Below are 12490 nucleotides of genomic sequence, written 5' to 3' on the forward strand. Positions count from 1 at the left end.
ATGTTGTAGATAATCTCTTGCGCTGTCGCATCAGAGCGCTTGGTAAGTAACAGCATCTTTGTCATCGTGTCTTCTATGATTCGTGTAATTTGAATTTCATCCTATTTCTAACTACGTCCTCATACATTCATCGGGTGATATTTCCATTTCTACTTGCGTATCTCGCAGCTTCATACTGTACATGTTCGAGGCGAATGCGGAAGCAGCGGGCAATCTTATCGCGCTCGCACGTGGACACGCGTCGTACAACACGCGACCTGCAGACAGTCACCCAGGGTTGAACCCCACATTCAAACAGCACACTCGTTTGCTGGCTGTACATATTAACGTCCACACCTGAGACCATCTCTTTGTCTCACCTTCTTTGTAGTACCACCATTATATGCAACCCTCGTCACATCTCCTTGGTACCCGAACACCAGCCGCTACCACACCAAAGATGCCAGCCGCTGTATCTGAAGCGCATATCGTCACCGCAAACCCAAAGTCGCGCCTTTTCAGATCATTCACGCGACATGCCTCCGCGCCGACGAGCCCATTGACGCTGGAATTTCGCCTACCAAGTGAGGGAAGCTTCACCACCAGCTACCAACACTCCCTCCCATCGCCAAAGTCGCCACAGACAACCTCGAGATCGAAGCAAGGTCTACTGAGTGAACTATCCTGGGCGCAATCACTTACAGCTCGGCTCCGTCGTGACCGGGACAACTGGCGCTCGCTCGCTCTGAAGCAAGAACAGGACCTTAAGGCCGTCCATCAAGACCTTGAGCACCAAACGTGCGTTATCTCTGAGATCGAGCAGGAAAACGCCAATCTCCGCTTCCGCCATGAAGAGGATAGGACAGCTGGCGGGCAACTCTACTCGCGCTTCCAGGTCCTCGTCTCCGCGCACGACAAGCTTGTCGATCAGCTTAACGATGCCATGCGTACCATCGCCCGTCTTAAGAAGAGCGACCGTAGCAAGGACAAGGTGCAGCAGCGCAATCTGAGCTTGAAGGCCACGCTGCATAGGTACACATCTCAGGGCACCTCGGCCACTACACAAGCCGCCGCAGACACCGAGTCTTCGCTGAGAGAAGCACTAGCGTTGTCTAATGAGCGCATTGAAGAGCTCGAGACCAAGGGCGAGGCTATGCTTGACGCATTAGAGAAGCGCAACGACAGCTGTGGTAGTGACCAGGAAGGAGAGATGGGAGAGAGAAACGTTGAAGCAGACCTGCTGGAGGCCGAGGTCGCGTTCCGCGGTGTTATCGAGGATGAGTCATTCAAAGAGCAGAAAGTGCTTTGGTTGGACTTGTTGGATGATTGAGGAAATGTGAAGGTAAGAGCGTGAGCAGATGTTTTCAATCACCGGTACATGACAACGCGCATTCAGTCGCTTTCGATTGTCAGCCCAGTACAAGAGGACAACTAATGTATCTTTGGCGCTCGGGGTTGTTCGCCTGCGGAGGACTGGAAGCATGCATCGCATCACCGCCAGAAGTGTACCATCAGGCCAAGGTTGACGCTTTTGTCGAACAGCGTCACGCGTATCCCACCCAGACAATCATCACGCACGTCGTAAGAAAGCGCAGTCTGTACGGTAAATGAGATAGGAAGCAGCGCACGTGGGATGATGAGAAGCCGCGATTCGTTTACATAGTATCATGGAGACGAGGTCATTCGCTACGTATCGAGTGCAATAACCAAGTTATGTCTTAGCCTGCTAACTCGCTTCTTCCAAGCCACGCGCTGGCCTTGCGCCTCTTGCTTGGCCACGGTCATCCCAACTCGTATCTCGCATTCACAGCCGGATTAGAGGGCCGAATATCCTCAGCCTTGGGACTTTCGTCGCCGAAAAGATTGATACGTATCGCTGTCATATCAACTCACGCTGTAGGTGTCTGACATTAGTTGAATCATCTCTTTTCTGCCGACCAAACACACTTCTGTACAATCTCGCTATGACATCACCCCTTCCTACTGCAAGCTCTGGTATGAGGGGCTCACTTTGCTCTGTGGTACAACCACTACACAGCTGACCTTTAAAAAGCACAGTCCGAAAGCACAATCTCAACACCTAGCCGTGCCGTGCTCACGTCGCAAGAAGCAGGCGTAGACACGGACGCCGATGGAGCCACACTTGTCAACGAGCCTAGGAGAACGCCAGGGACATCGGATCGGGCAAAGTTTGTTGAATCACTGTTGCTGAGTTTGTGTTTGGTGATGTAGACTAGCTGTAGGGAAAACAGGGAGTAGATGTCCTTCATGCGTTAGACTTGGACATGAAGCCTGTAGGATGGAAAAGAGTGGTGAGGAAGACTTTGACAGGGCGACTACATGATACTATGGGTGAACAGATGGTTCATGATAAAGCGGCGAGATATGCGACAGTTGTTGATCTACGTCTGAGACTGTCCAACTCTAAGGAGGTTTGACAAAGACATGCATTTTCCTTGCAGCAGCTTGACAGTGTCGTAATCCGCGTATTCATCATATACCCCTACTCAGATCGAGAGGACTTGTTCAAGAACCCACGTCGCTGGAAGCTTCCATTGGTATCTCATGCGTCTTCTATTTTTTTCAACATAGAAATGTTTACTCTTGCTCTTGTGTTCCAGAAAGACCGACATGAAGACGTATACATGATAATTTTAGTACAGATCATTCTACTCCTATACACCCGTTTGCAAGCCTTCCATACACTCCAACGCCTTGGAAACACCTAGAGAGCATCAAGAATCATGACCAACGCCGGATGTTGTTCGTGATGTCTTTTAGATTATCATCGTGATGAAAGACATTTGTATACAATGCTCACACTAGTACCGCGGCTCTCTCGGCGTATATTGCTGATGTTCAGCATAACGTGGCTCCTCCATCTCATGCATGGAACGCTCTTCCAGCTCACGCGTACGATCTTCGGAGCGATGAGAGCGGTGTTGACGCTCCTTTCGGGGGGATCGTGGAGTACGCTGAGTCTCCCATAGTGACTCGCCGTGATGCCTAGAGTGACTGCGCTGTGAGTGTCGTCGCTCAGACTGGAAGTACGCTTGTTGGGCGGCTTGGACTGGCGCTTCTTTCGGGCGCTCGACTCTGCTTTGAACCACTTCCTCCTCGTCGAATGCGGGGCGACGAGTGTGCTGCTGCCTCGTTGACTTTGGCTTTCCAGCACTTTTCCACTGGCGGAATTCTTTGATGCAGATTCCTGCGACGATGATCTCAGAATTGCTGTCATGTGTTAGTTTAAGAGTCGATGAGAAAGTTACCCAACTCACACGATGACGATGGCGATGACGACTACGACCCAACTAAGACCGCATGTTGGCCCTTTGCAATAGCTGAGATTGGTTTGAAACATCAACCCCGCAACGACACTCCAGAACACAACCTCAATACAACTGATTATGGCATGCGCTTTGTAACTGTGCCAACGTTGGAAACGTGGACTATGCTCCGAAAGTATGAGGTATATGAGTAGGATGAGGGATTTGGCACCCTGAATACGAGTGTTAGCAACAACATCGGGACTGTATACAGCTAGATCAGCAAACATCAACATACCATGCCCAATGCGTATGTGCTTGCTCGTGTGCGCGGAACATTGGTAATGAACAGACGAGGAAGCGTAAGGGCAATGGCGAGAATAACGAGAACGACTTGAGCGATATGGATAGGAAACTTGAAGCGGCTGCTAAAGAGGGGCTTGTCAAGGAGGTTGAACACTCCCATGTTGAAGTTGTGAGGAAGACGGTGTTGAGTTCGTCAATGTCTCGTACAAGTCGTATCGTAGTTCGGTCGTAGTTTTGATCGTAGTAGTCGGCGTCAAGACTTGATCTTCGTTGTTGTAAGATGGTACAATGAAGTACGTCAAGCATAATATACATTTTCTGCTTGTTAGTACTTGCATCAACGCGTACGTCTGTATGCTCCGCCGTCTCGTACGCGTTGTTACATTTCTTCTTGGCAATGTCAAAGTCCGAGTACGGTGCGATACGAGTGCGAGTGCGGGTACGAGCAAGAGATGTGATTGGTGCGGACCTGCCAAGCCACGTGCTTTCAGCCCTACCAGTCCTAAATTCATTCTTCGACTGACCAGGTTAGACTTGCGAGTAGTTGCGGACGAAACAAGAAGCACCTTCTATCGTTCTCAACTCATGGTAGACCCTGTGGTTGTAATCTTGGTTGAGATACGGAAGAGTAAACATTCGAAGCCAGTTATCACATTGGTCAGGATATCCAGTCATGTTTAGTTGAATTCGCTCTCGCATTTGGGGTATATTCTCAAGATTACATCGTCCTCGTCGGCGGCGATTAATTCGGCCCCGTCGGTTGCGGCCCATGCACATGAGGGTTTCCAGGCATATTCGGAACGCCCTCAGGACCGATCATCGTCCCAATATCCGCCCAATTCCACTCATGGATGTTGTTGATGGTAAAGTCCATAAACTGCATCTGCGTCGTTCTATCAAACCGGGCATTAGGATGCATTGAGGGCGCCATGTAGGCCTGGTCTGGGTATATACGACCTGGCATAGGATCCGCATACATATACGTGCCCACGCCGGGTGGTGACTGATGGTACATGTGCGGTACTGCGTCTGGCTGTGACAGTTGCTGCGCTGGGAGTGAGCTCTGCGGTCCGGTGTCGTGGGTCTCCATTTCCGGTTCCGCAAATCTGACGGGCGAAGCTAGGGAGTCGGCCATGGAATGCAACTCTGGGACGAGGGAAGCAAATTTCTCAATGGTACCAGGCATGAATGGATTTCGCCTATGTCGCTGTGCCAGATCTGCGAGTTGAGACAACAGAATCCTGGACTCGGACATGTCCGTACCACCCAGCTTGTTCAAGCATACCAGATCAAGGACCAGTACCGAGCTCGATGCAAGCGTGTACCAAATGTCACACGAGAAGACGGCATCGAACTTGCCTAAAGATTCGAGTCTCAGCAGTATGTTAGCCAGAGATCGGCCAGACTCTGAGCAAGCTTCTGCCATGGCTGTGAGCGCAGAGTTTGTAGAGTCTTGGCCGGTTTTGGTCAGGGTAGAAGCGCGGGCAAGCAGGGCTGAGCGGCACAAGACAATGGTGGTATAGTGGTATACGCAGTGCATCAGCATCAGGGCTCGTTGCATGGGCGAAGCTTCTATGGCTTCGTATTGTAGATGCCGGGGCAACTGCTCCTTCCATCGGACTAGATCCCGGAGCACGCCGGCGGCGGGTGATAAGGGGCCAACGTAGGATTCATCGCTGGCGTTGGACTTGACGGTCTTGGGCGCGCGACATGTCAGACCCAGCAGTATGAACAAGCGCGTTGAGCATGCGAAGAACTCTGGGGGGCCGCCGATAAGCTTCTCGTTAGGGGGGCTCGTCTTTGCGCCAGGATTCTCAATGGCACTCGGCCGGTCGTAGGAGGATACCTGCATCGTCTCAAAAGCGTACAGCGTCCACCACAGTATCTTGCGCGACTCCCTGGCCAGCGGTGTTTGGCCGGCGTTCACCTTGTCCTGGTGCAGTCCGATGGCGTGCGCTATACGGACGGCGGCACCAGTCAGGTTCCAGCAGGCGTCCCGGTGGTTCGTGTTGTGGAGGTGTATCGCAGCCAGTAGCAGGGCCTGTATGGCCGTGATGCTCGAGGTGAAGATGACAACAGGAAGGAGCGTCTGGGTCCTCTGCCACCACAGCCGCTCCTGGTCTTCTGGAAAGGGAATGCGCGCCACCCGTCGACCGAGCAGCAGCACACACGTAAAGGTGCACAGCCATGCCGGGTCTGCACTCCTGGGGTTGGCCAGCCATGCGTCGTAGGCCTCGCGGAACGAGGGCTCATGCAGGACGGGGAAGTCCGGGTGTATGTGTTCGAAGAAGGCGCGTATCAGCAGCTCGAGGTTCGGGCGCTCGCTGGGATTCAGGTGGCGGCCGTGGACAGCGACGGAGTTGTGGGCGGTCGGGGCGGCGGTCGGGCCTGGCAGGCTGCGCTGGTCGTCGCTGCCGGTGGGCGACGATGCCTGGGCTGCGTTCTTGCCAAAACTAGAGGTGGAGCAGTCAGTCGATGTTGCCATAGGCTTCATGCAGGGGCGTTACTGACAGTACAAACTCGCGTAGGGCGCCGCGTCCCACGAGCGTGCGCAGCTTGATGTGGAACGACAGCGAGCTGCCCGGCCCAATGTACTGCACCTGGCCTTGCTGGTCGGGGAGCAGCGACACGGTGTCGTCGCCTTCACCCTCGCCGCTGTCGTCCTGGTCGCCCTGCGCGTCGTGGGCCGCCGCGTCTGGCAGCGGGATGCCGTGCGACGTCGCGAGCTGGCGCAGAGCCTCGGTACTCGAGACATCGGCTTCCGGCAACAGCCCCTTCACCAGCGCCTCGAGCAGCGCCAGACGGGTGCCAAGGCCCTCGACGCTGCCATACAGGCGCTTCTTGCGCGGCTGCGTCGTCAGGCATTCGATGTTGTGCACGATGCAGTAGCGACACGCCTCCTGACCGGGCTCCTTGCGGCACTTCTGCTTGCGCGACTTGCACTTGTCGCAGCTCGTCTCGGTGCGCTTCCGCTTGTCCAGCGGTACGCGGCGCGAGCTGCTTGCACTTGCATGGCTGCTACTTGTGGGTGCGGGTGTGGAGGCCGACATGGGCGTGGACGGGTAGGTGCGGCGGATTTCAAGGCGCAGGGAGAAGAAGCATGGCGCACATGTCGCGAGAGCGCTGCGAACGCATTGAGACGCTCTTGTGCCGGTGGAAGATGCGACTGCAACTTTACGATGATGATGCAGGGGACTCCGATCTTGCCTGCGCTATCGCGGTCTCCGGTCTATCGGTAATTGAGGCTGCCGTCTCCTCTCTGGTGGGCCTAACCGGCGAGCTGCCTTGACCATTTCTTCAAGCGGACACCACAGGCACGTCCTCTTCCAAATCATCGAAATCGTCCGTCGTTGCCCCACTGCAATCCATGGCTGAATACCCATCAAGCGGGAACCATTTCAAGCTGAATGCTGGTCCTGGTCATGGCGCCCCCTCATCGGTGCCAGTACAAGGTAAGGTACGCTTGATGCGGCTAACAGACGGACAGCAGCCGCCGAATACGACCAAGCATATCTCGGCCGTGTTAGAGTACCTCTCGAGATATGGCTAGAGACTCCCATTCTCCCTGAACAAGATTGACCAGAGCAGAGCTGCTCGATCTGGTAGCCACGAAGTCGAAAGACAGACTGAGCCGGTCACTGTCCGGTTGTGATTGGTTCAAGCGTGCGGCAGCTGGCTCACCTTCCCTCATGGGGTTGTGCAGGTACTTCCGATTACTCCACAAGCATGACTCGGCAGTGTGACCCAGTGCAGCCAAATGCCATTGCCACTGATTCGAGTTAGCAAAGATCCAGCGTTCCAGCCATCGCGAGACCCACATGGCACCCATGCCGAAGACGACTAGAACGACCGCATTTTGTCGCAATCCTGTGCTTCACTGCCCTATCGCCTGTGCCGGTACCACAAACGCTTCCACCTCACCAACACCGCTCAGGAACCACGGCCATGTTCAGCATATTGGGATCCACCCCCTTCACCACCGTGTCTCCACTTTCTCTTTTGTAGAAATGCATACCACAAGCACGGCTGTGTACATCATCGCCTTAGCGATCGAGCATCCAACGGCGACCCAGATAACAGCACCGCGAAGCGTCGTGGTGAACTCCTCTTGACCTCTTGGAAAATAATCGTCTTGGCTAGTCCGCTGGTCGCCGCATAGTAGACAGGCCTTATATCGCGGGTCCAGATGGTATCTACCAACACTGCAAGAGAGTAATTTCGCATGTCGTGGCAGCAGGCGAATTACGCAATAGGGTCCCCATGCTGGCACAGACTTCCCCGTACGCGTTAGCGCAGGCGCAAGTGGGCATGAAAGGTAAGACGAAGGGTTATCGTCGAGGTGCCTGCGATCGTGGTGGCAATGACGTCAGACCTCAAGGAAGCCAGCCCTGGAGTTGAACCTGGTTCAAGGTTGTTGTACGCGAAGAACAGGTAGGTCAGAAGATACGAGGTCTCTAAAGACACATAACGGAAGTTTGGCTGACGTGTACAGTGTAGACATCCTCTTGTATCCCCGCGTTATCGCTGTAGCACCGCCTCTTCCAGCCTTGCGCACTCACCTCACTGGACTCCCTGCCAGGGGATGCGTCAACGTCGCGTAAGGATGTCCCCCTTTCGCAGATCATCCATCAAACCACAGCGCAGCCTCTTTCCAGCTCGCATCCTGCAGACTCAAACTCCTAGCTCTTTGGCATATTCGGGAAAGTCCCGAGCGATCACAATGACAATGGATGTACTGTCATACCCTCACGCAGCCTGTAGACTGAGTTTCATGGTGTTGGGGCGAGAGGGGTGTCGCGCAGCTGAATGGGAATATTTGTGTTCGAGCTTCCATGGGCTGAAGTTGATCTCGTTTGCTCGACAAGCGAATCAACCACGCCCCAATCGTGCATTGGCGCCATCACTGGTTATGCACGATGGATTGCGCTCATTGCGGGCCGAGGCGCGCTCTTGGCTCGATCTCTAATTCCGATCTCAGGAGCCCTATACAGTTAAGATGCTATAGCGGCGACGATTCGTAACGAGATCCAGAGCGCACTTTGGTTCTTCCAAACTGGACGGCCAAACCGCAACAGCACGATGTGGTCAGTTGCGCCACACAGTTCGTCGTCCTCGTCACTCTTGATGTTTTGAGCAACTAGAATCCGTCGACGGTCTTGACCGAATGTTGGCACAACCCTGGGCCACTGGTGGTGTTTGCTGGAAAATAGACACAAGCATTCCGTCGTTCGACCAAGAAGCCAGGAGCATGAAACTTACCATCCGCGCATCGCAAAGCATCATGGATGGGACAAGAAATGATAGGCACAGATACGTACTCGCCTGCAACATCTGATGTGGCAGCGACATCGTGATTACACTATTGACGCGACACTTGTCTGTCGGTTCTTCAGCCGATACTCTTCGAAGCCTCATTCAACAGCTTGACGGAACGCCTCAAAAAATCGCAATCCTTCCTCTACATCTTCGGTGTCTTTCCTGACCTTGTCGCTCCCTGTATCCCGAAAAGTATTACTTCGAGGTATCGCCAGACCCGCAGTCGTCCGACACTCTGCCACGGCTCTCGTGCACGAGAAGAACGGGTAGGCTCAGCGACGGTGTGGTAAAAGTGACTGAGAATGTAAAGAGAGGGAAGCGCATGGAAAAGAATTAGCAAAGAACAGCCCAAAATGGTGGCGAAAGGTTATGCGAAATTCCCAAAATTGAACGGCAGCGGGAGTGGAAGTGGGACAAATCCTGGAAGATGGCAAAGTCAACCCCTTCAGCGAACACGAAACGAGATATGGTTGGACGCTGATACTTTTAAATCCAAAATACACGTCGTTTCTCAACACCGTCGCTCATGCATGTCCCTCGGCGGCTGCACATCTTGTACGACCATCCCACGCACACCCTCGTCAAAATAACCCATCCTTCCACCAAATTCACATGGACATTTCGGATCAGCCATGAAAGCAGCGGTAGTTCAATGCTGTCTGCAGAAACATGGATTGGATATATAAACGCAATAATTGTCTACGAACTTCGACCCAGCCGGTGCCGTTATTCTGCTTAGCTCAATCAACCATCCCCAACCCCTCGATGCTTCCGATCACCTTCTCTCGGTCGGACGTTCGAATCGCGCTATCTCTCGAACTACCGAAACCAAGAGAGAAACTCGACATCGCAAGCAATAGCTAAGCACACGAACCTGCTGCGCGCCCTTATACCAATCAGCCCCTGCATCCGGAAGACAGCCACCAAGGATTCGTGGATGGCCAGACGAAAGTTGTGCCTCAGGCAGAAGCCGCAAGCTCGTCAACCGGACAATTCAGGCCGGTCGGGAGTCGACTGCCTGATCGATAAGAGATGCCCAACGGCTCGACAGAGGAGCCCAGCCCCCAACCCTGAGGCCGTAGTTAGATCCCAACCCCCATGTCAACGAGGTAAAGATCAAAGCCAGGATCAAAGCTTGAGGTGCACTCGATGGCATGACAACAAGACGCTGCGACACTGTGTTGCAAGCCTCGCGACGAGCATCACATCCCTCAATGTAACCACGTCATCGAGAGTTTGCAGAAGAGATCAAATTTGGGCAGACGGTGTGGCAATGGATGGATTCTCGTTCGTTGTCGTATGAACTGGACTATTATAGCGCCGCTATCCAACCCACCATCCATATGTCCATCTCCGAGAAAGCTCAAACATCCCGACGTGTTAGCTACTACACACATGGCGCTGATACCTGCGGTTACTCTTGGGAAACATCTACGACGATGCTTCACTTGCTTCTTGGGGTTAAGAGCCATGAGCCTTCGCAACCGTTCGTGTCGGCTCCACCATCTCTGCTGAATCTAAAAGAGCGATCGTGGGCCGCGGTCATGGCGACATGTCTCCTTCGCCGACGGGACCATAACCCTCAGCGGAGGTACCTTCCCAGACAAGCGTCTCGCACTTCGTCCAGGAATCTACCGCCACCTATCCACTATTTAGCATATCTTTTTTTGGTATGTCTACCTACATGTTTGCTCATACATGCTTTTCGCCGCCATGTCGAGAGACTTCCACGCAATGAGCCCTTGCGCTGTTGTCGCGATCGATTCCGAGTTCATAGTTCTTTATAGGCGCGCTCTATCACGAACAAGTATCGACAGCTGTCAAAGAGCACAGGAATCGGCGAAATTGGGTCAGTTTCAGTGACTGCCTGACATCTATTACATTTCTTTCATAGCATACTTCTCCAGCCATCACTCATAGAGCTAGACCTACAACTGTGTGGGGTAATCCAGAGTCTCAATCTTCTCCGGGTACACAAGCCCACCCTGCTTCCGCACCTCATCCATAGCCTCCATAATCAACACACTCTCATCAAGGCCAAGGAAGCGACCCTCTTTCCTGCCGTTGATAATAGCATCTGCCGCCTCGTCGGCTTCCCAGAACATGCCCTGGCCCTCGCCTTCTGATTGCAGTGAGCCACCGAAGCCATTGTACCAACCGCTTCCCTTACCTGGGCCCGGAATGGGGAATTCTTTCGACTCAACCTTGCCGTCTGAACCGATGATCTTGGTGGAGAGGGGACGGAAGGAGTGCCCGAAGACTTGGATCTCGCCCTTGGGGCCTTGGATGCGGACGAAGGGTTGATCCATGTTGCCTCCGGGCGCTGTGGCGACGCGAAGCGAGGATGTCGCTACGGCATGAACCTCGCCGCCTTGCTCTTTTGAACGGGGGAACTGCAGGATCACGGTGCTGTGCTCGTCGGCCTTGCCAGTTGGCTCGTAGTTCTTGACAAAAGCCTGGAGCTTGGGTGCCTGGCGCGAGTTCTCGGGCTGGGTGTGGTAGATGGTCTGGAAGACCCAGGTAAGCGCATAGATACCGAGGTCAAGCAGGGCGCCACCAGCCAAATCAGGGTTGACCATGCGGTGCTTGCCGTCTGGGAAGTTGTTCTCAGGGTCGAGTGCCATGCTGTTGTCCGAGATGACGCGTGTGATGGGTCCGATGCGACCAGAGGTGATTTGCTCGCGGACGTAGATGGAGAGCGGGAAGTAGCGTGTCCATACAGCCTCCATCAAAAAGAGGTTCTTGGACCTTGCGACCTCCGCCAGCTTGCGCGCCTGAGCGGCATTGACAGTAAACGCCTTCTCGCATAGCACGTTCTTGCCGGCCTCCAAGCAGAGCATAGCATTCTGGTAGTGGTGCGAGTGTGGTGTGGCAATGTATACGACGTCGATGTCCGGGTTCTTTACGAACTCCTCGTAGGAGCCATATGCCTTCGCGTCGGAGGGTGCGCCGACCTCCTTCAAGAAGTCTTTGGCACGCGATTCGGAGGACGAGGAGGCGGCAGCGACGACCGTGTGCTTTAGGTGCTTAACGCCACGTGTAGTAGGGTCACAGAGGAGATCCTTGGTACTGTCTGTCTATTAGTAAACAGCTTCCGCGGGGTGTAGCGCGGGGTAGTTACAAGGTGACGGCGATGCCTCCAGTAGCGAGGATGCCCCAGCGGACGGTCTTTGGTGACGACATGGTGTAGATAGACGTTGTCGTAGTCTCTTGTTAAGTTGAAGGTGAGATTTTGGGTTCAACGACGAGAAGCACTTGGCGGCATCAGGCGATTGACTTTGTAGCTGGAGCTGCAGAGCTCCAACGTCATGACGCCCACCGAACTTCGGGCAAAGCGCCGCATCTCAACCCCACTCTTGCCCCTCCATCATCTTGCCGGTGCCTAAAGGAGCAGACGGCCCGCGTCGCGACATGTGGCGGACTTAAGATGTGATTGCCGTGTGTTGGGGAGTTGATGAGTAAAGAGTGGGCGTGAATGCTGGACGGACCTGTGGACGCGTCTCGCCAGAGCCGATGCCAAGCCTCCCAACCTCCAACAGCACAGCTATCAAAGCAGTAATCATAGACACATAGACGATACCCGTGTCGAAAAGCATGTCAAGACTGCAATCCAGCTATATTCC

General features: G+C 53.9%; 3 protein-coding genes across 3 annotated transcripts; 1 reads left to right on the forward strand and 2 right to left on the reverse strand.

Annotated features, from left to right (window-relative positions):
- On the forward strand, positions 1-1309 carry J4E93_007313 (uncharacterized protein; the record flags this gene model as incomplete). The annotated part of the gene is made up of 2 exons (XM_049345223.1): positions 1-5; positions 502-1309. 2 exons carry the CDS (start codon positions 1-3, stop codon positions 1307-1309), a joined length of 813 nt encoding a protein of 270 aa, XP_049197453.1.
- A 2984-nt stretch (positions 1310-4293) lies between these two features.
- On the reverse strand, positions 4294-6601 carry J4E93_007314 (uncharacterized protein; the record flags this gene model as incomplete). Its single annotated transcript, XM_049345224.1, has 2 exons — positions 4294-6004; positions 6063-6601. 2 exons carry the CDS (start codon positions 6599-6601, stop codon positions 4294-4296), a joined length of 2250 nt encoding a protein of 749 aa, XP_049197454.1.
- A 4194-nt stretch (positions 6602-10795) lies between these two features.
- Positions 10796-12050, reverse strand: J4E93_007315 (uncharacterized protein; the record flags this gene model as incomplete). The annotated part of the gene is made up of 2 exons (XM_049345225.1): positions 10796-11936; positions 11989-12050. The coding sequence occupies 2 exons, from the start codon at positions 12048-12050 to the stop codon at positions 10796-10798; spliced, it is 1203 nt and encodes a 400-aa protein (XP_049197455.1).
- Positions 12051-12490: the final 440 nt, after the last annotated feature.

Source organism: Alternaria ventricosa (assembly GCF_023758065.1).
Source record: "Alternaria ventricosa strain BMP 2768 chromosome Unknown scaffold_13, whole genome shotgun sequence".
Taxonomy (NCBI): Eukaryota; Fungi; Ascomycota; class Dothideomycetes; order Pleosporales; family Pleosporaceae; genus Alternaria; species Alternaria ventricosa.